The sequence below is a fragment of the Coregonus clupeaformis genome, unplaced genomic scaffold (assembly GCF_020615455.1).
Source record: "Coregonus clupeaformis isolate EN_2021a unplaced genomic scaffold, ASM2061545v1 scaf0538, whole genome shotgun sequence".
In the NCBI taxonomy this organism is placed as follows: Eukaryota; Metazoa; Chordata; class Actinopteri; order Salmoniformes; family Salmonidae; genus Coregonus; species Coregonus clupeaformis.
The window spans coordinates 121350-145004 of NW_025533993.1; the positions used below are offsets into that span (position 1 = coordinate 121350).

A 23655-nucleotide genomic window follows, 5' to 3' on the forward strand; every position below is an offset into this window, starting at 1 on the left:
TTTAAAAGGTTGGAACAAACATGCATGGGTGAATAACTCCATCAAACACAGAGTGGAATATCCCGCCCCCTCATAGAATTACATGTTCTTGGCCTATAGGTCTTTATGATACAGACAAGCCACAGATGATAATATTTTCAGCCATTTTTGTGGTTTTTGAGTGGACGGCTTATGAGAAAAATGTGACTCAATTTCTTTGCAATGCCGGCCATTTTAGAAAATGAAATGAAATGCAAAAAATTGCTTGGAATTCGATTGCCAAGAACATTTCAATTCACTAATTGAGTTTAGTTTTTGCATTTACTTAACATATTTTTAAATGGGATCCTCCGATCCAGCCTCTCGACCCTCAATGCACCTGTTTAGTACCACTCTCTCAGTTTTGTTTCATAATCATGTAATTTAATGCATGACCCTCCTCCATAATACCATCGATGCTTCCTCTGCCCTCAATGCAATTCAACCTGCTTCAACTCCTAGATCATCAACCATCCTCATCTCCCATGCCGACTTTCGGATTGTTTATATGTTCTTGTTTATTTGTAGGCCTATGTGCGGTGTACTGCAATTCAGCTTTTAGCAAGTACGTCCTTATAATAATTTTAATAAACCACAACTACTACATTCGATTTGACATTTAGATTTGTTGTGTTAAGTGCATGTGTAATAAGAATGTGTAATAGAAAGAGGTTGATGCTTTCATAGGCATGGGTCAACTGATCCATGAAAGCTGCGACGCCATAGGCTATACAGGCCTATAGGATTCCCTTTGCCCATAGATTACTTGATGTGTCCATTAGTAAATTGTGCACTAGTGAATATAAAAATCCACATTCTTAATTGGCCTACTTCTATTTTGCAATGATGTTCCCATTTTAACCTATCAAATAATTTAGAGAAACTTTTTACATAGCCTAATGTTCAGATAACAGCCAACATAACTCTAATCAAGTTGCAAATAAATATAAAAACAAAAATCTACCCTTTCTTTCAGTCAAAGTTAAAGACAATAAAGATGGTGGGTGGATCGAATTGTGGCCGGTGCATGTGCTCCATATAGAACTTCCCCCATTCCATGCCTCGGAAGGTGACGTCGGACCGTCGCTCTAGCCAATCACTGCCAAGTTGAGGCTGATGCCAAGGGAAAGTTGGTGGTAAGCGAGGCAGTCTTTTTTCACTCTCATTGACATTTCAACTCCGAGGCGGATCCGAATGTAATCTGGACCCATAACTTTATCTTGATTTGTTCCAGCGACAATTTGGAGGGTGAAGGAGCGAGGGCTGGTATCAGCAGGAGGATATCGGTCAGAGGTCTGCGCCCTCTACAGCCTACATCAGGTGAATTTCTACGCATCAGGCGATGTATACATCTCACATTTCAATCGGATTGCTTATTACCCTACTACATGTTTTGAGTGCTTTGCACATCGGCGTGCTTTCTTCGCTTCGGATTGTCAAAATATATAAAAGGATTTCGTTGGCTACTGTGTGTATTCTATGTATATTGTGCGCACCCGGGATGGTAACATCAGCGGTCTGTTTTTTGTTTGTTGCCAAAGCTTACAAACTTTATAATGCATCTGATGATTATGAAGGTATTTGATGGATCCATATGGCTATACAGAAGGCAGAGTTTAATGTGGGTAATGTCAGTGTTGCTGGAGGTAATGTAAACACTGTTGCGCATGGTCTTTTGATGGGTCATGCGACTGTGCTTTTGCTAGTATCGTAGCACAGGAGTTGATGACTCCAGAAGCGTGTAATTAGCGATCTTCACTGAGGTAGAAAGTAAGACGCGCTTACACAAGTGTTATTATAAGCTTTAACGCGCACGGAGCTAAAGCGCGGATATGGACATCGATGTTGACATTTTCTATTATTTACACTGCGCTTGGCGTTTTGTAATTCCAACAGTTTAGTATGAGTGATATAAACTATCCAAATGGTAATTGTGCATATTTCTGGAATAACCAAATAGCCTACCAAACCTACACACATTTTAGCCTGATTATCATGAGTGCCTAATTAGGCAAATTGTATAGTCTACTTTATATGCTTACTTTTAGCTCAAGTAAGTTATTTGAAAGTTACCCAATTTGAATTGAACTTTTATAGAATATTTAAGGCGAATAAAACGATAATGTAGCTTAAAAATGGTTCACCATTGATTGAAAATGAGGTAGCCTAAGCTTTAGATCAATAACTGAAATAGGGTTTTCAATATATCAGACATGTTCTCGTCTTCAACCCCAGTTATAGGCCTGCTACTGTGTATTTTATAACATGCAATTGCAGTGTGATCCACGGTCCATTTCGTTCGAGCTAGTCGGTAATAAGTTGAGTACCGTGCCCTGCGCACCCAGGTCAACCTGTCCCATTAGTTGTTATTGGTGACTGCGTTTCTCCAGCTGCCAGGCCGCCGAGGAGCGCTGTGACACCATCATCTCCGAGCAGACCGTCTTCTGCCAGGAGAGGGCTTCACGGTCCATCCACACTCCAGCCTTCTAGCATCCTCACACGACATTCCCTGCCAGACGTCAATCAAGGAGATAAATTAGACAGTTGAGATTACGAATTCACCTTGTAGGACTTTTCACTTAAATGTCTCACTCAGTGAAAGTTTGTTATACAAGTTGAAGTGATGAGTTCTCAAGTCTATACACTTTCAGCATCTTTAGGCCTACGGCTGGTATTTTCACTAACACAATAATTCCCAAGTCGCTATAAGAAGTTGTCATATTATATTAATAGAGCAAAATCAATTTTAAATCAAAGTTTATTGGTCGCTTACACAGATGTTATCGTGGGTCCCGCGAGATACTTACAAAATGCTTTTTACGCACACATGCAGTGATATCGTGATCTGTGTGTTCATATATAGGCTTACTGTATGTCGTGTTGACATAATTTCCCTTGCAGCCCAGAGCCTAGAGTGTCCATTTCAGTTCCCTCAGCTTGTAAGACAATTGTTTTGGGATGAGAGCAAACCATTATTCAACATCAAACTTTAGGTTGATCCTAAAAGGTGTTGGATTTGTTTGCAGAATTCAGCTGGTTTGTGTGATGTGCGAAGAGGAAGAGTTATGCCTAGACAGTAAAAGACAGCTTCATTCCCGAAGGCACGAGCTCCACCGCACAACATGTCACAAAATGTACATTTCTGAATATCTTTGAGCCATGCAGAAAACCGAAGCAGCCTGGAGTTAGTAAAATGGTTGTTGGTTAAAAACCGAATGGTGTGTAGGCCAAATAAGTTTGTTAACTTGCAAAAGCTCTTTTATAATGAATTGTACGTTTTAAAATCTCATTTAGTGGAGTGTCTTCGAAGACATTTCGTTTTGTCGAATTTCCTATTCAATAAAACATACAACTATATTAAATAATCTTAACACAAATAATTATTATTATTATTGTGACAATACCACATTATTATGGTTAGGCTAATTTTGTTATAACAATATATAGCCTAATCTAAATAATGTTATCTATAATAATATTGGAGTAATTCAGTGCAAATGTAAATGAAAATGTAGGCTATATTTTAATGTTATTAGGAAGTAACTATAAAATAATTCATATATTAATTAATATCCCTATTAGTATATTTTTCTAATCAAATGTATTTGAACCACAAAGGATAGTTATAAACTTTCGAAAAAATATTTAACAATTGGCAAATGCATTAATTATCCATTTATTCTACGCTCATGCAAATGTAGCTGCTTGGCCCAAACGGTGTACTGTAATAGACCTACAGAAGGAAGGGTGGATGATGACAGCTCCCTCCATCTCATGGAAGACTGGCCCGCCTGCCTGCTCTACAATTAGATCATTATGGAGATGATGAAGCTCTCTCTGTCGGTCCCAATGGCTCAACGGTCCCCATGTCCCTCAAATCTCGATAAATCAATGGAGGCCAGCGAGCCCTACTCCTCTTTGTTGATGTTTTCTAATAGGCCTCCCTTCTTCTTTCGCTCTCTCTCTCGCTCTCTTTCCAAGCATGACGTCAGCCGTGTTCACCCCTACATCCCCCCTCCTCCCTCCTATGACATTTTTTTTTCTTCAAAGTTTTTAGAGAGGCCTCAAAGACCACTTTGCCTCAGGGGAAAATAGCGACAAGATTAGGATTTCTTTTCAGGTCCTTTGGCATTGCTGCTAATCCGAATTGGGCTAATTGCTAGTCTGTATACGGTTACTCGTTTTACTACATTTTCACACTTACGCTGGAGAACCTGCCCCTTAAACAGAGAAATATATATATGTGCACTTCAACGAGCATGAGCGTTCAAAGGGAATGATTATTTATCGCTATATTTGACCTGGAACTTCAATTGAGTAAAGAAAAACAAAATGTATCGTGAGTAGAAGAGTGGAGACAACGCATTAGCACTCGGAGCGGATTTACTTTCCCAAAGAAATCAATAATCTATTGGACGTATAGGCTATTGTCTGCAGAGAAAACTACTCGACACACTCATCAGGGATCCTGTCTTTCACTGAAGCGGGTTAGTAGTGCATTTTCGTCAGCTGCAGACTGCTTACAAGGGGATGGCGATTAAATTAGAATTACAATGTGGTGGGTTACTTATAAGTGTCACTACTAGCAGTGTCCTTCATAGAGGCCTATATTTTACCTGTAAATTAGCATACGTTTGATATTATTCACTTTTGAAAGTTAGATTAGCCTAAGCATATTTAAATGCATATACCAACACAATTCATAATCGGTTTAAACATTTGATTATGTTTATTTTTATTTTTTTATGATTCGTTGACCAAAAACATTAGGCTACGTATAAACTTTCTACAGCACGAATCACGATTGTGTGCAGGATTTTGCAAAGGTGCATTAATTAAGTCAAAACAAATATTGTCATTAAATAGGCCTAACAATGTTGTCATGCATTGGGTAATAAGCGTTTGACGTGGCACAAAGTTTGCACCTGCTATTTTCAGAAGGGAAGAAGTACAACATTTTCACTCCATTCTGAAAGTATCAGGTGCAAAGCTTGGCGAATCTGGCGAATCTGACCAATATTGTTTTCATTTCGTACATTCTGCACAGTTACCCCACTGTTTTTATTGCAACAACGATTTTATGAGAACGTGTGTGCTGGCATGTCATGCATGTATGTGGATGCTGTATAAAACTGTTCTGCTCACCTTTTTAGCTGCACAAGCACTTTTAGGTTTATCATATGCATGCCAGTTCCTCTATTATCAGAAGAAAGTTTACTTGAACAAGATACTCATTAGACCATCAGGACTAATCTTCATGCACAAACACACAAACAGAAACAGACGACCCCAAAACAAAGTCAAACACTAGAAACAAAAAAATAATTTAGTCGAATAGGCCACCAGCTTCAGTGACTAAACACAGTGGAGGAGAAATGGGACAAAATGGTGGGTTAGTTTACAGCTTGTTTGGGGAGAAAGTTTTGGCCGAAGTGTTGTTCTTGTTCCTCACCGCAGGACTCTGGGTGACAGTTTGTGCTGGTCCTCGCGGCTCATTATCTCGCGCGCCCACTGTGGGCCCCATTCAGGCCTCGCCCCCCCCATCCCCCCGCCGCCCCCCCTTCAGGCAGCGTCGTTTGTCTCCTCATTGAACCCGCAGTTAGGAATGTGATGGTTGTCAGGGAGCCCTCTTTCACCTCCGAGGTAGTTTATTGATGAGCTCTGACTTCTCTGACTTTTTCACGTCAAAGGAAGTCAAGTGTAGGCCTCCCTCCATGACTTCATTTCATGCTCTGCACTCTCCAAAAAATGGCCCCATCCCATCCCCCTCTCCTCCTCCTTCTCTCCGTCTCCCCCTTTTTTGTACCCCAATTTTGCTTTTGGTTGGCTCCACACATCCAAACAGCCTCCACCGGCCCTGGTGCTTTGGAATAAGCGACGGGGACTCCCAGCACTGAGACTGGTGCTTCGCAAGCTACGAGTGTAAGCTTCAATACGGGCTCGGAGGGGTTGCTTTCGGGTGCGCTGAGGTGTGCCCTAATGGCCGGCCATTAAACCCGCGCAGTTAGGGAGCGTGTGGTCATTGCTGACCAGTCATTTGCCTCACTTTATTTACGCGTGATATTTGCTGTCAGGTCATAGGAGTGACGTCACCTTGCCTAGCAAATGCGTCCATAAAAAGCAGCAGAGCTTGCAGGGGCCCTTTACGCATGGCGAGGAACGGTGTGTGTGTCTGTGTGTTTACAATGTCCATGACAGGCTGAGCAGTCAATGAAGGTGATACCAAACAGTCAACAAAGGCACGTGGGGAAAGTTTGCGTTTGTTTTCAGCCAGTAGGCTACATTAGTGGTAATTTACAAGTGCACTTAATACACAAAGTAAACAGTTTCCCCTTTAAAAGCCACCGCTGTCAATGGGGAGCCCTCCTCAGCTCATCTGTCATTAGTAGTGGCCCTGATCACCAAGGGCCAACTCACTATGTACTCGAGGGAGATATTCGCAACCATTGCAAACAGCCATGCAGAGCTGTTGACAGAAACTCAGAAACGGTTTGTTCCAAGATTGCATTGGACAAATTAGTAAGGTAAAGAATATAGAGGCTGCACGATAGCAATACGCCTAAAACAAAAGAAAACATTTATGTGTAGGCCACTTTCCCACGGAAATAGGCCTAGCCTACGCTCGATAACTCAAGAACGATTTGAAATCAGCTCAGTGGAAAGAATGATCCATTGATGGAGCTGACTGCTTGAAATGCGTGTACATCCTCAGTTTTCCCAGCGTCGTGCCCTCAGGTTTAGCTGTAAAACATGCCTGAGATTCCCACCACCACGGAACCAACTCGGCCTCTGCTGAGACCCACCGGGCCTTTGCTTTCTATCCAATGGGCATCTCCGAGGCAATCCAGTTGCTTTGCATAGTAGGGCAGGCAATGTTCAGATAGCGAGGGGAAGAGAGCGAGAGAGATAGAGAGAGAGAAAGAAAGAAAGAAAGAGGGTGTTTGTATGTGTCTGCTGATTAGTGGGTTGGGGAGACGGGTCTCTCTTCTCTCTCGCTCGGCCCCATTTCCCGCTTTGGCGGGGGTGGAAGTGTTTACGTGGGGGCCGATGATGACAGAGGTCGAGGAAACGCACAGAGCACAGCAGACCAGGAACACAAACAGTAATACACTTCTACCATCACCAATCAGCATAGGTGTGTTCTCTCTTAGCCCCCAACCCCCTCTACTTCTCCCATTCTTTCCCTCCCTCCCCTTCTCGCTCTCTCCTTCTCTTCCCCTCTCTCATTCGCTATCTCGCTCACTCACACGAGCCCACAATCTCGCTCACTCCGCGGTCCTGACATCTGAGTTCACTGTCAATCTCTGTCTCCTTCGCAGGGATATCCCTTCCGTCTCCGCTGAAGATCACTGGAAAACTATTTTTTCCTCTTACTGAAAAACTACAACAAGAGACTGCCCTGCATTTGTTCTCTTTCTGTGGCGCGGAGAACTATTTGACAAGGACTTTTGACAGCCGCGCAGGATGCCTCAAAAAGGTGAGAGTGGATATCTTCTCAGTAAAAGACTGTCTGTGCATTTCAACCTAGACTGCAACCCTGCAAACATACATAACTTAATACAGAACAATCAATAATTGAAAACGAATCTATTATTATTATTGCGCAATATGCATCTTCCAGGCTGCAGACTATTATAGCTAGGCTATAGGTTGGAGTTTGTGCAGTAAGTATAGCCTCTACTGGGCTGCTGATACTCAACTCCTACTCTGGAGTTGTAGAGTGCGATTTGAAGCGGCATTGGGGCTGGCTTTCCTGTTTATTTTATGTGCTCTTTAATGATCGGTTGTGTTGGTGTTTACGGATAGCTTAATGCTTATTTATGACAGCAAAGAGTAAAAAGTCGCGTTAGGCCAAGACAGTGATCATCATGGAGAATGGGGAGCAATGACCCGTTGAGGAATGGTGTCAGTTTGAGTCATAGACAGCCGAGTCACCCAAGCGCCTTCTCTAAAACGCTCCAAGTACACGCTGGGCCTACGCATTTTTCTCTCTTGTTTGCGTGCCAAAGAAAATATACCTCAAGTTGTACTTTTCTTCAAAGCAAGTGAAGTATTGTGCAGAAATAGTTATCACTACACGAATTTAAGCGTGCTTACAATTTACTAAAATACTACAAAAACGTTTTACAATTATTATAAAATAAAACAAAGCATTTATACTAATAGGCTAAATACATAGCCTATTATAATATTGTCATATTTATGTTTTTTGTCAACATAGAAAGTATATCTGCACAACTCTAAAAATATAAAGATAGTTTCACGTTCACTGAGTCTAAATCAATAAAACTGTCAAACGAAGGTAGCTGAAAGTTAGACCTATATTTCACTATTAGACTAATCATAAATATTATGGTTTCATTTGTGTCGTTAAATTAACATATTACATTAACGATAACACTAAGATGCTTAGTGCATGTAAATGCATAGTACTCACAACTTCCTACTGAGCCATTGTTTGAGATAGTAATGTATTTCTGCATGTGAATGTTGTGAACTCAGGATCCAGCGGCCTGAATAAGCATGTTTAATTAAGGCGATTGTTGTTACGGATTAGGTACTACTAAAGGAAAAGAAATGCAGATTAGACCCTTGTTAACCTCAGCGACAACGGCAGAGTTTTCGACCCTAAGTAAATGATTAACTAGGCCGATGATGTCTATAAAGAGATGGTATGGGAGTGGGACACTGCTGAATCGCAGTTCTCCAAACATTTAGCAGAAATATTGTTTTCAAGGCGGAGAGGAATTTATTATTATTTTACCATTCGCCACTTCCGGGGTTGTGTGTATTTTTGAGAGATGTATTTTGCATTGGTGGGCTTATACTTTTACGCACAGTTAAAATATTGGAATGAATGTGGAGGAATCTAAATTAATGAGTTGAGTGCGTTTGCATTGCAAAAAAATTAAATGCATTGTTTTCAAGAGTTGTGTATAACCACTTTGGGTGTTTTCAGACAGACTACTTCTAAGAACAGGACTGACGAGGAAGAAATTCCTCCGTTTGCAACAAAACAATTATTACTGTTAACAGTGTTCTGATACATTATAAAATGGCATTGGAAACACGTTTTTTTTTGCAATAGGCTACTTTCTCCAGAAAGTAGGCCTACTTGTATGTCTCACTTCTCAAGCCAATGCATGTTTCCAAATCCTAGGTTCGGGTGCAATACACACATGCCCACAACAGGGTTGATTTTGCGTAAAGAGATAAAATGAAACTTCAGACTATTCCTTCACTGGCCTCCTTTTTAACCGACCATTTGAATAGGTTCTTTATTGCGTTTTGTCTTTTCCCGATTGAGCTCCCCACTGAGCTGTTGTATCTTTTTACAACCGCCTAACAACCGTCACCAGCTACACCATTACCTCTAGATATTTATAACAAGAAATTACTTTTCCATTTCCCAAAACGAAACAAACAAATCCCACATTGGGCTACGGGCAACCGAGGTCACGGTGCTCCGCTGTGCCAGTGAGAAGGTGTTGTGTGTATGGTCCCGGAGGGGGTGGATGCCTTCGGTTCTTTGTATTCTGGAGTTGTTGGTACGTTTAGTGGGAAGATGAGTTGCTAGTTGTGGAGGCCGAGTTGTGCGGGCCCCGGGTTTGGGTATGGCGGTAGAAAGGGGCGCATTGTTCGGACTCCGGCAGGCTTTGAATGCCGGCCTCAACCCCCTCCTGGTTTGTACTTTTGCAGAGCAGTGAGGCGAGGTAGACAGCGTGTGTCACCATACACATTAGGCGAGAGGGTCTAGATTTGTATATAACTAGAAATACCCTCTGTGGCGGTTGCTTTATGTTTAAGCCTGTTTATAAGCCATCAAGTAGAAGAAGAAAAAACATGTCAAGGAATCAGAAACAGGTGATCAATAAACCATGCACGTGCCAACGGATAGCGATGGTTGTGCCAACGAATAGCAACCATCGCAACTCAACCTAATTTATTTACTTTACCATCTTCAATTAGGCCTATTAAAGTGCCCGTTTCTTCAAACTTCAGGCTGTCCAAAATATAAAAATAAAAACAGAAATATAAATGCTCTCATATGAATAACACGCCAAATCGATAGTAGCCTATTTATTAATTACAATTATAATTCAATAATAATTTTAGTAGGCTTTACTTGTAAAATGTAGGACACAGTCTTCGCTAGGGCTGTACTAATATACTGTTTTGCTTTGTCCTAGGGAGACATTAAGATTGGCTAAATTGTTTTAAGCCAACAGTCAACTCTGTTTCCAGGCAAGTTTAATGCTAAAATATATATACAATGGGGATATGCCAATTCACATGGATTATGGCTATGTGGAATTTATAATCACAGAGCAACATTATGATTGTATTGCACCAAAGTATCCGCCCTAATTGCATTGGAATTCGAAGTAACTAAAAGGGAAAAAAATAAGAAATATATTTGAAAAAAATAGAGAACATTTGTGAATTGTAATGCAAAACTTTGAATAGTCATTACATTCTAATTATGCTGATACTAACATTGTTATCATTGTTATTTCCTTATGACGCATAGAATACCACAGCCAAGCCACGTGGGAGTCTGGCGTAGCCTCGATGATGCAGAACAGTAAGTGGATTTGCATATTTTGGTTTTTAAACTTTGATACTAACCGCAAGTGGACATATGAATGCATGCAACCCCAACTACTCTACTGTCTTTACGGTTCCCTTAACATAACATACCCCTAACATATTAGCTTTATTCTTTTGTTTTTTTCCCACATCATTTATTGCAGCAGTTTATGGTTTGTTTTTAGTTTAAATGTTTAAAATTGTGTGTTGCTCTTGATGTTGTTAATTTACCACTATCCATGTGTTTATATGTAATGCATGTTATACGGCCCCTTCCAGACCGCAGAGTTATTGAACATTGACAGTTATAGTCTAATTATATATCATCCATTAATCTCCACAGATTGTTTTAGTTTTCTGCTATGTGCACAGAGAGAGAGAGAGAGAGAGAGAGAGAGAGAGAGAGAGAGAGAGAGAGAGAGAGAGAGAGAGAGAGAGAGAGAGAGAGAGAGAGAGAGAGAGAGAGAGAGAGTAGAGGGGGTTGGGTTGAAGGGGGAGATTTTTCTTCCCGCTTGAGTTGGTATTAAATAATTGCACAGCCGTCTGCATTAGCTTTAGAGCTGACTGCCAGGCTGCACACTATTAGCTGGGGCGGAACAAGGGAAGGGAGAGAAGGACATTGCGTGAAAAAGGAGGAATATCAATAATGTCTTATGTAGATTAGTCTCCTCATGAACAGAGCAGGAGTTATAATGGAGATGCCCACATTATAAAAAGAACAGAGTAGAACTGGACATATAGGCCTAAACTCAACACCAACAAAAAACATGATAAAACATGATATTGTCTTGCATGGGCGCCATAAAGGAAAATAGACTGTGTGTAGGCCTATATTGCTTTCTAGTCTATAGTGTGTTATTATTTGTCTGGATTGTTTATCATAATGGCCCATATGAGTTGCTAACATAATTACTGGCGAAATGAACTAAACCATGAAGGATCAAAAGTAACGTTATTTTCTCTCTTGCCTTGCTGCTGGACTAGAGGTCTATGACATCTGTGATGAAGGTGTGTGGAATGATTTCCTCTCTGCTATTCTCCTCACCTTGATGACGTGCCTGTGCTGTAACACGTGCCTACATAGTCACATTTTAATCTGTCTGAATTCAATGTACTTATAGCTAGATCACGTGTAAGGCATATTGATACCTTGTTGTAAGTCGCTCTGGATAAGAGCGTCTGCTAAATGACTAAAATGTAAATGTAAATGTAGGCCTATAGTGTGTAGGTTATAATTTCAATGCAAGTAGGGAATTTTATATTGTTCCCTATAAGGGAAAATGACAACATGCAAAACAAAAGGCTTGAATATAGGTCAGATTAAGTAGGACAATTGATACAGGAATTTTTCATTTAGGCCTATTTATTTTGTATAATATATTTTTTAAATACATAGCCTATTGAATATTATTTTGAACAACATTGGTAGTCCATTATGCGCCATATAGGCCACCTTGGCATTACCCACTGCTCTATGCGCTGACAAATGGCTTAATCACAGATTGCTTGCCAGTTCTCCTTTATTGAGATTATGTTTTAAACGAGGCGTCATCAAAGCTATGTACTGCCCCCTCTGCTCCTGCTTTGCCCCAGATTGATGTTAATGAAATGCACCCCTGGCTTGGCTTGTGATTTCTGGTGCGAATGGCCGAGGAGATATCATTGGGCCCGGCTCTATGTGTAGTTTAAAGGTCGCCGTGGCCTCGGTGGCTTTTGTGCTAACAACTCCTGGGTGTATATGAAGGGGAGCGGCCAAATTGACACCATATGTTTTCCTATTAGTCGACTAGCAATAGAATACAAGGCGCATAATCAGCGCCAGCGGGCGAGATCTACGCATCTCGCCCTGGGGAATTGGGCCCATGATTAAGACTTAACCTTTGGAGAGCTGAAAATGTATGTGATGTCCTTATCTGACGGCTTTATCGATCCCGTGGATGTATATGATGGTTATAAATGCGTTGAGGTGATGGTGCAACCATGTAAACCCGCAGCGAACAGCTGCTTGGCGCTGGCAAGCCAATTTGAGAGTAGGAAGTCTATTAATTCCACTTAATCCTGGAATTACCAAAGAGCAAGGGGATGATAATGGATCTGCTATTAATCAGGTCCACGTTGGATAAGGATCATTACACATAGTGGCCAAAGAGAAGTGTTTAATTCTGTTGAACAGATTTATATTCACTCAAAACATGGCTTTTAATTGGCACAAGCGCACATACAACGTATTCCCAAGCAGATAGCCCACTGATTGCACACAACAGGAATGTAGTGGCTGGGAGGATTTGTTGCCAAATACAAACAAGGGAAAAAAACCGAGATGTCAGATTTAATATGTTGAGAATCCAAGCGCGCCCTCGTTTGTTGTGCCCGCGCGTAGCCCCTGGCCACCTTAAAACGAAGCCTCCCTCGAAGGGTAAACGAGTAGCGTCCAATTTTGTCTGAGTGATATCCAAATCCAGACAGAAAGGGTCGTTTTATCGTGCTACTATTTGTCGTGACGATGCGTTTTTCAAAAGCAGAGCTGTGTCATAAAGTGACATGCCTGCCACAAGTGCTCCAACTGATCTTTTCAATTAGCCTTCCCATGCATGATCCGAGGCGACTTCCGCCTATTTCCAGAAATTAAGCTCAAACTTGACGTGCAGCTAGCTTTATTTTAAAGACAAATGTCAGCCAGCCTCATCATATTTTCCCCCTCTTCTATATTTGGAGCTTATTTATTGCTAAGGAGCCTCTGCTCCCAGAGTCAATGTAGCAGGCGGCAGCGCAGGAGAAGGCAGCGGAGATCTGGAGCGCAGTAAGGCACTCCGGGGAGGCATCGGTCCCACTTGGCTTCAGGTTTGCTGGCTCTTTCCCTGCTTTACTGAACCTCCTTATCGACTACAACATACCTATTAATTAATTGTTTTAAAAATACTTATATTTGGATAACATTTATTGAGGTTTGTTATATTTGAGGCTACCTAAATGGGTGGTATTTTGGTGTGCTTGTGTTGAGGTGATGCGTAATAGTACATTGGAATAGCGGTGAGGACGATATGGGCATTTCATTTCGATGTTTGGGAATTTGAAGAGGCTGAAATTAGGGTTGGCTTGCTTGGCGAAATAATGCTGGACAACTCGCGTATGACTGAATTCACCTTTGGATAGCCGATTTCACCTTTGAATAGCTGATTTCACCTTTGAATAGCTGATTTAATCTCAGTTGGATGGAGATGTTTTGGTCCAGATCATTGGATGCTGTTGACGCTTTATCGATGCCCTGCATATGTTGATTCAAGGCTATTGAATTACAGTGACGATTGTCTGGAGTGGGCTTGACCTGAAGTGTTGATCACAATAGAACAATAAATAACTATTAGATATTCATTTTGGGGATAATTTTACTATTAGACTATGTGCATTTCCTGTTTCATTCTAAATTTAGCGTTTTGTTCACAATTAATGCCTCCCTTCAATGTTTATGTTTCACCTTTGCTCTGAAAGCTAACCATCTGAAAGGAAAAGCATTGCCTAACTCACTGCTATTTTGTTATAGAACATATTGTTGTGATCATAACCTTGTTGTTACATTGCAACAGTGGCCTATAATTGGGCTCCCCTTTGTCTCCGTGCAGGTCACAGCGGTGTGAACCAGCTGGGCGGTGTGTTTGTTAACGGTAGACCGCTACCGGACACCACCAGGCAGAAAATCGTCGAACTTGCTCATAGTGGCGCGCGGCCGTGCGACATCTCCAGGATTCTGCAGGTGACCAGGGCATTCTTTCTGTCTGGCGCAGGAAACCCTAGCATTCAGTCTTTTTATTTTTTATTTTAAGATACCACAAAATAAATAAATATAAATATAAGAAGATGATGCATGGTGGAACTTTTCGTTTTCCTTACTTTAGCCTTTTTGTTTATTTAAAAACGTTTTCCAACAATGTTGGCTGTAAGAAGGGCCAGACAAAGCCTAATTGCTTCTCTTTATATTCCATATCCAATTCAAATTAAATGAAGGGTAACAAGTCCTAAGTAGGCTACCACTTTCCCCCCTAAGAATAGTTGCATTTTAGAAAGTGCACACTCTGTTATCCTATACCATTTAAGGCATATTTTCTGTTTATAGACCCATGATGACTCAAAAGTCCAAGTGCTGGAAAATGAAAACGTAAGCTTATTATTGTTTGACGTAATCTTCAACATTTCGCAACTAGTCTTAAATAATGTATGTGAATTGTGTCTATTGTTTTCTATCCAGGTGTCCAACGGGTGCGTGAGTAAGATCCTTGGCAGATACTATGAGACTGGCTCCATTAGACCGAGAGCGATCGGAGGCAGCAAACCGAGGGTAGCCACTCCAGAGGTGGTGGGGAAGATAGCGCAGTACAAGCGGGAGTGCCCGTCTATTTTCGCCTGGGAGATCCGCGACAGACTGTTGTCGGAGGGGGTCTGCACCAACGACAATATACCCAGTGTAAGTGCAGTGAGTGTAAGTTATGAGCATGATTTTTTTACAACCTGAAATGATTTATCAGAGACGGAAAGCAAGCATGATTAGCAGCCAACCATTTAGTCATGAGATCATGCACTGCGCATGAGTTAACCTGTAGATTTCGATTTAATTCGTTATTAGCTAGATAATTTTGCACCACATAGGGCCTGCATGTAAAATAAATGTATTCAATTGGCATTTGTTGATGTTTATAATAGCCACAGTTTCAATGTTTTTTCTCAAATATTATTTGGAAATGCTCTGTTTACCTCTTTACTTCCAGCTCACTTGTCAGGATGTGACGTATGTGTGCGCGCGCGTGCGTGCGTGTGTATACGTTTGCACCATAGACATTAACGTTTGCACGCTCACAGTGCTCGCATGCCTACACGCTATGCCGGCGGCGGCGCGCATTTTTCAATCATGCCTGGAGTTAATCAAACCGTTCCGTTTTGTTTGTCTTTCAGGTGTCATCGATAAACAGAGTCCTCCGCAACCTGGCTAGCGAGAAGCAACAGATGGGCGCAGATGGCATGTATGACAAGCTGAGAATGCTCAACGGTCAGACAGGAACTTGGGGGACACGGCCCGGATGGTACCCCGGAACTTCAGTCCCAGGGCAGCCCAACCAAGGTGAGCCTCAGTCACTAATAATATGACAATGAAGAAGCCTATAGTAGCCTATAGATATAAAGAATTTGCGGTATTCGTGAAATCATATAATTATCTCACCATTATTCGAATGTAGGCCTATAGACTAATCCATCATTGGGCAATGCATTCCGTTAGACTTTGGAAGGAGTATTAGGGTTTTTATAAACCACATTGTTGAAATGACCTAAGGGTCCATGTAAACATTAATATCACACATGTTTTTATTGTTATGAGAACAATGGATTGAACGTTATATTGCACATGCTAGGTCTATACCATGGCCTATATCTTGGCTTCTTTCATACATGACTAAACGGTCACATTACGCATGGGTTCTGGCTAGACGAAAATGACGTAACTGATTAGTGAGTAGTGTTACTTAAGCTAAGTCACCATAACAAATATGTTATACAATAAACATCTTAAAGCTATAGTTTTCAGTGCGTGTTGGGCATCAATAATTTAAGATGATTGGTTGTCGTTTATGATTGGTCAGCATATCAAGCAGGTATTGTCAACATGCTTTGATGCCTTTGGTGGACAAGAATCCCAATTAATCATAGAGTAGTCGATTAGTGAACGGCCAATTAATCAGCAGTCTCAATGCCCACACTGTCTCCGATGGGGATGTGCGTGACAGAGGCCTGGCCTTTCAGCGGAGGTGTCCATCCAACAACCCGCATTTTCCTCCTCTCCTGGCGGGGAAAAAAAGCCTGAGGGCCGTGTGCGGGATATCAGTACAAAGAAATGTTTTCCTTCACACGCAAGGATTAGTTATGGGAACGGTCCTGCTATGTATAATTGCTCATTAGAGAGAGCTTCGTCTCTCGTTATGGTGACATGCAGGAGTGTCTAGTTGGGGAGACTGATGGAGAAATATTCCACAGGAGACCACTGGACACGGGATGACAGGCGGGGCGATTAGCCATGAAAACATGCATGTTACAAAGATAAATGTTTATGTTCTAGTTATTTTTTGTGCTGTAATAGACCATTGTGAAATACAGAGCCTGAAAGGGAAGAAACTCGTGAGAAACAGTGTAATAATTCGATATATGTTTCTGCACCGAATTTAATTTGCTTTGAACATAAAGGCTTTTTGATTTAGTCTTATGTGGGCTAACCTAGCTTTGTTCAGGTTTTTATTTTTTAATTTTTTTTATGTACAATAAACTATATGCTTAGGCCTATTAGCTTAAAGTCAGTGTCGTCCATTTCTAAAACTAGGCATAATTATTCACTCAGTTTACACTTTGTTTGATTTAATTTAATTATTGATAATAATAGTAGGCTATTAAAAATAACGATATTATTAATAATATTATTAATAATAATAACAGGCCTAATCATAATTACAATAATAATAGGCCTAGTAATAATAATAATAATAATAATAATAATAATAATAATACATTTTTTAAGGCCTTTAAGGCAATGTTTTTAGGCCCTTATTGCAATATTGTTTTTCAGTTTCTTCGATTGAAAATAAAGTGACATGGGCATTTACATCCAACTTAATTGGGAATTGTTTCCAGGAGTTCATTTCAGGAGGCCCATTAGGCCTGAACCATACGGCAAGGCTAGGTCTCTGAGGAGAACGAAATATGGTCCCTGTCAAACAACAGCTACGCAACAGTGGCTAAAATAATGGTTACAAGGAGTCTGACAGGGCCTGAAAGGAGTAACTCTATCTAGAGAGGCGGAATAAAACTCCGTGGCAATTAATTCTTACCTCTCTTTCTCTCATTTCATTCTGATATGGAACTAAATCCCGTCTGTAGGATTTAGACACTCACTTTCTCTTTCAGTTTAATCGGTTTTTTAAGTGTTTTTGATCCAGTCTCTCTGTTGACTGAAAGGTGCCGCTTTTTCTTTTGGCTGCTTTTCCGCCCGACTGCCCGAGACACCGTGATACCAAAGAATGAGTTTATTTCCCAGCGCTTTTTAAAAGAAAACAAATCCCAAACCTAGCGTCAGTGGGTCTGGCGGAGGGATAATAGGCCGCACATTCACTCATTTTTGTGGATTATCCTTCGAGAAGAAAGACAAAGCGCTGAGTGGACACAGGCTATATGAAGAAAAAAATTAGACATTTTAAAAAGATACATTTTGATTGTAATAATCCTATTAACACATTCATTTCAAGCCAATACAAACCCAGACAATTATCATTATGTGCTATAATTTAGCACTTGCTAGATGTCTGTGGTAGTATGTCTAATTCATGGGATATTTAGCCTAGGCTACTACATTGTTATCGGCCTAAGCCTAAAATATGACAGGGGCCTTATGGTGAATTTGCTTACATAACACGCAATGTCATGCTAATTTAGTGCGTATTTAAACTGTTGTTATGCAAATACTCCAATATTACAACAAATGTTTTATGGAATCTCCCAGGGGAAAACTAGCCTGGGTACCAGTCTGTTTAGCTAACATTCCACTCGTTGTACTCCGTGTCATATGCCAAAGATGTTTAGCATGACAGCAGTGGCAAGGAGTGGAATGATAGCTAAACAGACTAGTGGAAAACATTCGATACTATACATTTGTTTAAATAGGCCTATGGATATCGTTAGAGAAGAGTAGCCTGTCGTGAGTCCAATGTAAGTACTGTCATGTCCGAGACTACCCCAACTAAATGGGTCAACTCAGAACATTTTCTGTATGCAGGTGCACCTCACGAAACGACTGGTCAAATAGCGTTACACACATAAAAACCGACATTCTCCAAAAGTAGCCCTTAATTGCTTAATTTCATCTGAACTTCTCGGAGGGATAATGATGTGCAAAAACAAGACAGGCATTAGTCGATACGCCTCGAACAGAAGACCCTATAGGCCCACCACGGACAACCAGGAGCCGTGAATAGATAGGCCTTATTCAGCTTGTACAGGGGGTTGCATGCTCTCTCCTCACTCATTTGTTTCCAATTTAAGACAGAAATCCTGACTGGCGTTTAGCTGGCCGGGAGACGTGATTAATGATGCTAGTGGATAAGGGTTAACACACTGAACTCAAAGCTCTGTTGACCGGGATCCTCGTGCGCACAATAGTCCACCAAAGCACAGAGAGAATCCTTTTGTCGCCTCGTCCGATTGTGCTGCTCCATTTCTCTCTGGTGATATTCTGCCCACGAAGAGTTCGCTGTAGCCACCTCTCGCTGTGTGCACAGAGTTTAATGGTTTCCCTTACCCCGAACCGCATTGTTTCATTGTGAAAAGCACCTCCTTCTATTCAAGTGTTGGTGGTCACCTCAATGGCTATACGAAAGCGCATATGGGGACGGCCATTGAGGCTTCGCAACGCTCCTAAATGGGGGAGAGAGTTTGGGTTTTTAAACATTTCAGAGGGCCTGAAAGGAGTTCGCCACATCTTGTCACATTTCTCTTAACCCTTTGAGCACATGTTCCATTGTTGAGAGGTGATAAAGGATCTATGTTCACGCAGCAATGCTGAGCAATGGTATTTCCCCCACAATATTTTACAAATAACAACTCAGTCTTTTATGGCTATTGATGTGTCTGAAAACAAGCAGAGATCAATATGTTAGCTGGATCATTCATCCATCATCATTCAATGCCTCTGTGTGTTTTATGCCAGCTAGGCCTACAACGACAGCTTTTCCTTATTATTCTAACAGGTCGCTTTTAACGGAAAAATATAAAGATAATAGGACTATTGAATTCAAATGAATTCCCTATGGGCTATTGCGAGGATGAAATGTTATTTTTTGCAGTTTATTTTGAGAACTATAAAATTAAACAATATATTAATGAATGATTTTGGAGATGTAGTAGGCTAATTCATATTTGTTTATTGATTTCATTACAGACGGTTGCCAGCCACAGGACGGTGCAGGAGAGAACACCAACTCCATCAGTTCGAATGGGGAGGATTCAGACGAGACGCAGATGAGACTTCAGCTAAAGAGAAAGCTACAGAGAAACCGCACGTCGTTCACCCAAGAGCAGATTGAAGCACTGGAAAAAGGTGAACTTGAATTTACACGATATGAATATTTTAATTTAACGTCTTATTGAATGAATAGCAACATTCACCTCAGTAGCCTACACATAATTCAAAGACAACAATATGTTTGTTAGCCTATACTAAAGATACGTTTTCATATTGTATTCCAGAATTTGAAAGGACTCATTATCCTGACGTTTTCGCGAGGGAAAGACTGGCAGCGAAAATAGATCTGCCTGAAGCAAGAATACAGGTGAGCGGACACATTTTGAAATACGCATTGCACTGCATTCAATTAACATTTTGCTGCTTGGTCTGAAAAAGGCACACAAGAATCGATGCGTAGGCTAAATATGCGACTAATGTTTGATTGACCTGGCTTGTTGTGCAGGTGTGGTTCTCAAACAGAAGGGCGAAGTGGAGGCGGGAGGAGAAGCTCCGGAACCAGCGTCGTCAGGCCAGCAACTCCTCCAGTCACATCCCCATCAGCAGCAGCTTCAGCACCAGCGTCTACCAGACCATGCCTCAGCCCACCACACCTGGTAAGCGCGACATTCATAGAACATTCCATCCATCCACAGTGGGACACTTGTCAACATTAGGAATATTTCAGTAGGCCCACCACCCATTTCAATGTCAGACAACTTAATTAAAGACTAATATAGGTAAAAGGGATATTTTTCTTTGATATAAAGTTGAGTTGAATAATAACTCATCGTATAAATCAAATGACAGTTGATTGAATACTTTTTGCTGATATAGGCTACTTTGAATGATTCATTGGTTAATCATGCATGTAAGCACTGAAACACAAAATCCCCTGAGCTAAATGTCAAGGAGGCCTACACTCTACCTGTCAAAGAGGGAGTGGCTTTACTCACACTATGTTCCCTATCTGCCATCTCTGAATGTATGAACTGCAACAGATTTTAACCAACATTTGTCCGCTTCTTCCTCAGTGTCCTTCACATCTGGGTCTATGTTGGGCAGACCTGACACGGCCCTCACCAACACATACAGCGCACTGCCTCCCATGCCCAGCTTTACCATGTCCAACAACCTGCCTATGCAAGTAAGTCGACAACCAGATACTAACTAACCCTGACCCTGTTCTGTCTGCGTTAACTGTGTCAACAAATGTCAAGGTTGTGTTGTGGTCTGAAATTTGCAAATAGTACAGTTAAAATTGTATTTCAAAAGCCAATAAATACCATTATTACCAAGCTAGTTGTAATCAACCTTCTTAGGTACAATGATGCTGGTCTCTTATAATCCTCATAACAGGTTGAGGAGAAATCAAACTGTAGTCATAAATATTTCTAAATGCCTAAAGGAAATAATAGTCTATATCCATAGTTGGGCATTGCTGTAAGGACTGACTGACTGCTGAGCTGAAGAGGGTATATAGTTGGCTAAGCTAATATATACACGTTATTCTCTCCCTGTCTATAGCCCAGCCAGACCTATTCCTGCATGCTGCCTACCAGTCCGCCTGTGAATGGGCGGAGCTACGACACATACACGCCCCCTCATATGCAGGCACATATGAACAGCCAATCAATGACCACTTCTGGTACCACCTCAACAGGTAGGCAGAAAGTCCATTGTTTTCCGAAAAAACGCTTGGCCTTTAGCGAAAATGAACAAATCACGTTTAGTCTCTTCGCTAACTAACCATCTGCCACCTAACCTTTAAATAGAGGGGGGCTACATAGCCATGCACACATTCTCTTTCTTAATTCATGCTCTGCATTTCGCCATTATCCGCCATTTTCTTTTTTCTCTTTGATCAGACAACAGACACATACTGTACCTTTACGTTACACACCATTTTCTCTCTCCTGACATTCTAATCTTAGTACATGAACGCACCCCATTCCATTCCAGCTCAATGTCATAATGGGATTTTAACCACTCTAGACGGAGGTTTTAATTCCAACCCATTACATTGCTGTTGAGGGCTATATATACTGGTCACAGTCATGAAGGGTTAATGGACCATTGACACATTTCCTCTATGCTAAATCACTAATTAATTTGATTCATTTGCTGTTGTACTTTCTGCGAGGCTTCAAATCAACCTAGCTAACTGTGCTGAAGTGCTAACCACTGTGATTCATAAAGCTACTGTTCTGTGTGCTAAAGTTCTTATCACTGAATACTCAAAGGCCCAGTGCAGTCAAAAAAGGTGATTTCCGGTGTTTTATATATATTTCCACACTATGAGGTTGGAATAATACTGTGAAATTGGGAAAAGTATGATAATGCCCTTTTCGTGTAAGAACTGTTTGAAAAGACCACCTGACATTTCAGCCTGTTTTGGTGGGATGGAGTTTTGGCCTCCCTGGTGACATCACCAGGCAGTGAATTAGTGAATAGACCAATAAGAGAGTTCCAAACCTCTTTGCCAATAACAACTAGTTTTCAGTCCTAGACAGTCCTAGCAAAATGTTTGCTTGAGAAATTGCTCTTTGCTAAGAAGCTATTTTTGTTTCTTTTTGAACATTTTAATTTAAAACAAATCACAGTAAAGTACTTAATTGTTACCCAGAAATGATTTGACATTGAGATCAAAACGGCTGCATTGGACCTTTAAGCTTTCTAATGACCTATACTCTATGGCTGTGCACTCTGTGCTAAAGCATTGATCAACTCGGATGCATGCTACGTATGTGCTACAGCACTTACCTCTCAATATCCTATTTTGCGTCATGGTTAGTCTCTCAATATGATGGTAATTTTTCAGGCTCTTTACCAAATACAGTACAGAGACACTGGGCCATTTTGACTGATGTGTCTCTCTTCCCTCTCTCCTCAGGACTCATCTCTCCTGGAGTGTCTGTCCCTGTCCAGGTCCCAGGCGGCGAGCCTGACATGTCTCAGTACTGGTCAAGACTACAATAGAGAGAAAAGCTACTTCACCCTGTAACTGCCCACCTTACCGTACCAACCACGCCCTCCGCAGGGGTCTCACACACACACGGAGAGAAGTGGAGGAGTGGAGAGGAGAGAGAGAGAGACTCTGGGAGAGCCCTAGGACTACAGGGTGTGGTTGTTTCTACAGGGACCGTGTGCTGTTCTGTAGCTCTTGGCACATATGAGGACTGGGGAGAACAACAATGGGAAGAGTGGGGGAAGAAGAAGTAGAAACATGGACCTCTGTAAAGTGCCCAGTGTTTAACATTTTTATGGAACAAAAACTTCATTTTCTTTTTCCCAAGTCCTTGTTTCTTTTTTCTGTCTTTCTCTGGCGTGTTTGTATATGGCCATGTGTATGTTATGATGAGAAACCCAGATCAAGTACTGATAGATGGACTGCTAGAAAACCATGTTGGTCTTGTGTTTGTTTTGGGGAAAGGAGAACCCAAGAGATTTCTGCCATGACTATTTTAAAAATCTGCTTAAATCAAGACTTTCTACCAGACTTTGCACGGTCTGTGGACTCTGGCGAAACTGTTGCATATCACCCGAGAGGAGAGCTGTGGGGAGGAGACTCAGTGTGTTTATTAAACCTATTTATTGGTCATATTCCTTCAACATGGACATCAGCAGAGGACGACCTCCAGTCAATCCACCCACCTCAGCCTTGGGTCTTTGACTCCTGCATTATCAGATGAACTGTACAGGCCTGGGTATTTAACTATGGTCACAGACAACCACATTATCACATGACCACATTATCACATGAACTGTATAGGCCTGGGTATTTAACTGTGGTCACAGACAACCACATTATCACATGAACTGTACAGGCCTGGATATTTAACTGTGGTCACAGACAACCACCACTAACAGTTTGCAAGGACAGTGGGAAATACAAGACATGTGCATGGACTTCTGCTGTGGTGGATGGATTGATTCTAGGTCCAAGACTTGTTCATGGACTTCTGCTGTGGTGGATGGATTGATTCTAGGTCCAATACCTGTTCATAGACTTCTGCTGT

General features: G+C 41.3%; 1 protein-coding gene across 15 annotated transcripts; it reads left to right on the forward strand.

Moving 5' to 3' along the window:
- Positions 1–1169: 1169 nt before the first annotated feature.
- On the forward strand, positions 1170–23371 carry pax6b (paired box 6b). 15 transcript variants are annotated; one of them, XM_041859605.2, is made up of 15 exons: positions 1170–1338; positions 7338–7495; positions 10209–10263; positions 10550–10603; positions 11593–11616; positions 14229–14359; positions 14720–14761; positions 14852–15082; positions 15553–15718; positions 19574–19732; positions 19882–19964; positions 20103–20253; positions 20671–20783; positions 21164–21299; positions 22530–23371. In XM_041859605.2, the coding sequence occupies exons 4-15, from the start codon at positions 10591–10593 to the stop codon at positions 22613–22615; spliced, it is 1335 nt and encodes a 444-aa protein (XP_041715539.1). In that variant the 5' UTR covers positions 1170–1338; positions 7338–7495; positions 10209–10263; positions 10550–10590; the 3' UTR covers positions 22616–23371. The 15 variants fall into 15 exon arrangements, with proteins under 15 accessions (XP_041715539.1, XP_041715542.1, XP_041715532.1 ...); XM_041859608.2 differs by lacking the exon at positions 11593–11616; XM_041859598.2 differs by lacking the exon at positions 10209–10263.
- The last annotated feature ends 284 nt before the right edge of the window (positions 23372–23655 follow it).

What these genes read in the sequence shown, in the direction of transcription:
- pax6b (XM_041859598.2), top strand. An exon ending in AGCCTCGATGATGCAGAACA is followed by an intron (nt 10,604 to 11,592) that starts GTAAGTGGATTT and finishes CTGCTGGACTAG; the next exon opens with AGGTCTATGACATCTGTGAT. An exon ending in GATTGAAGCACTGGAAAAAG is followed by an intron (nt 19,733 to 19,881) that starts GTGAACTTGAAT and finishes ATTGTATTCCAG; the next exon opens with AATTTGAAAGGACTCATTAT.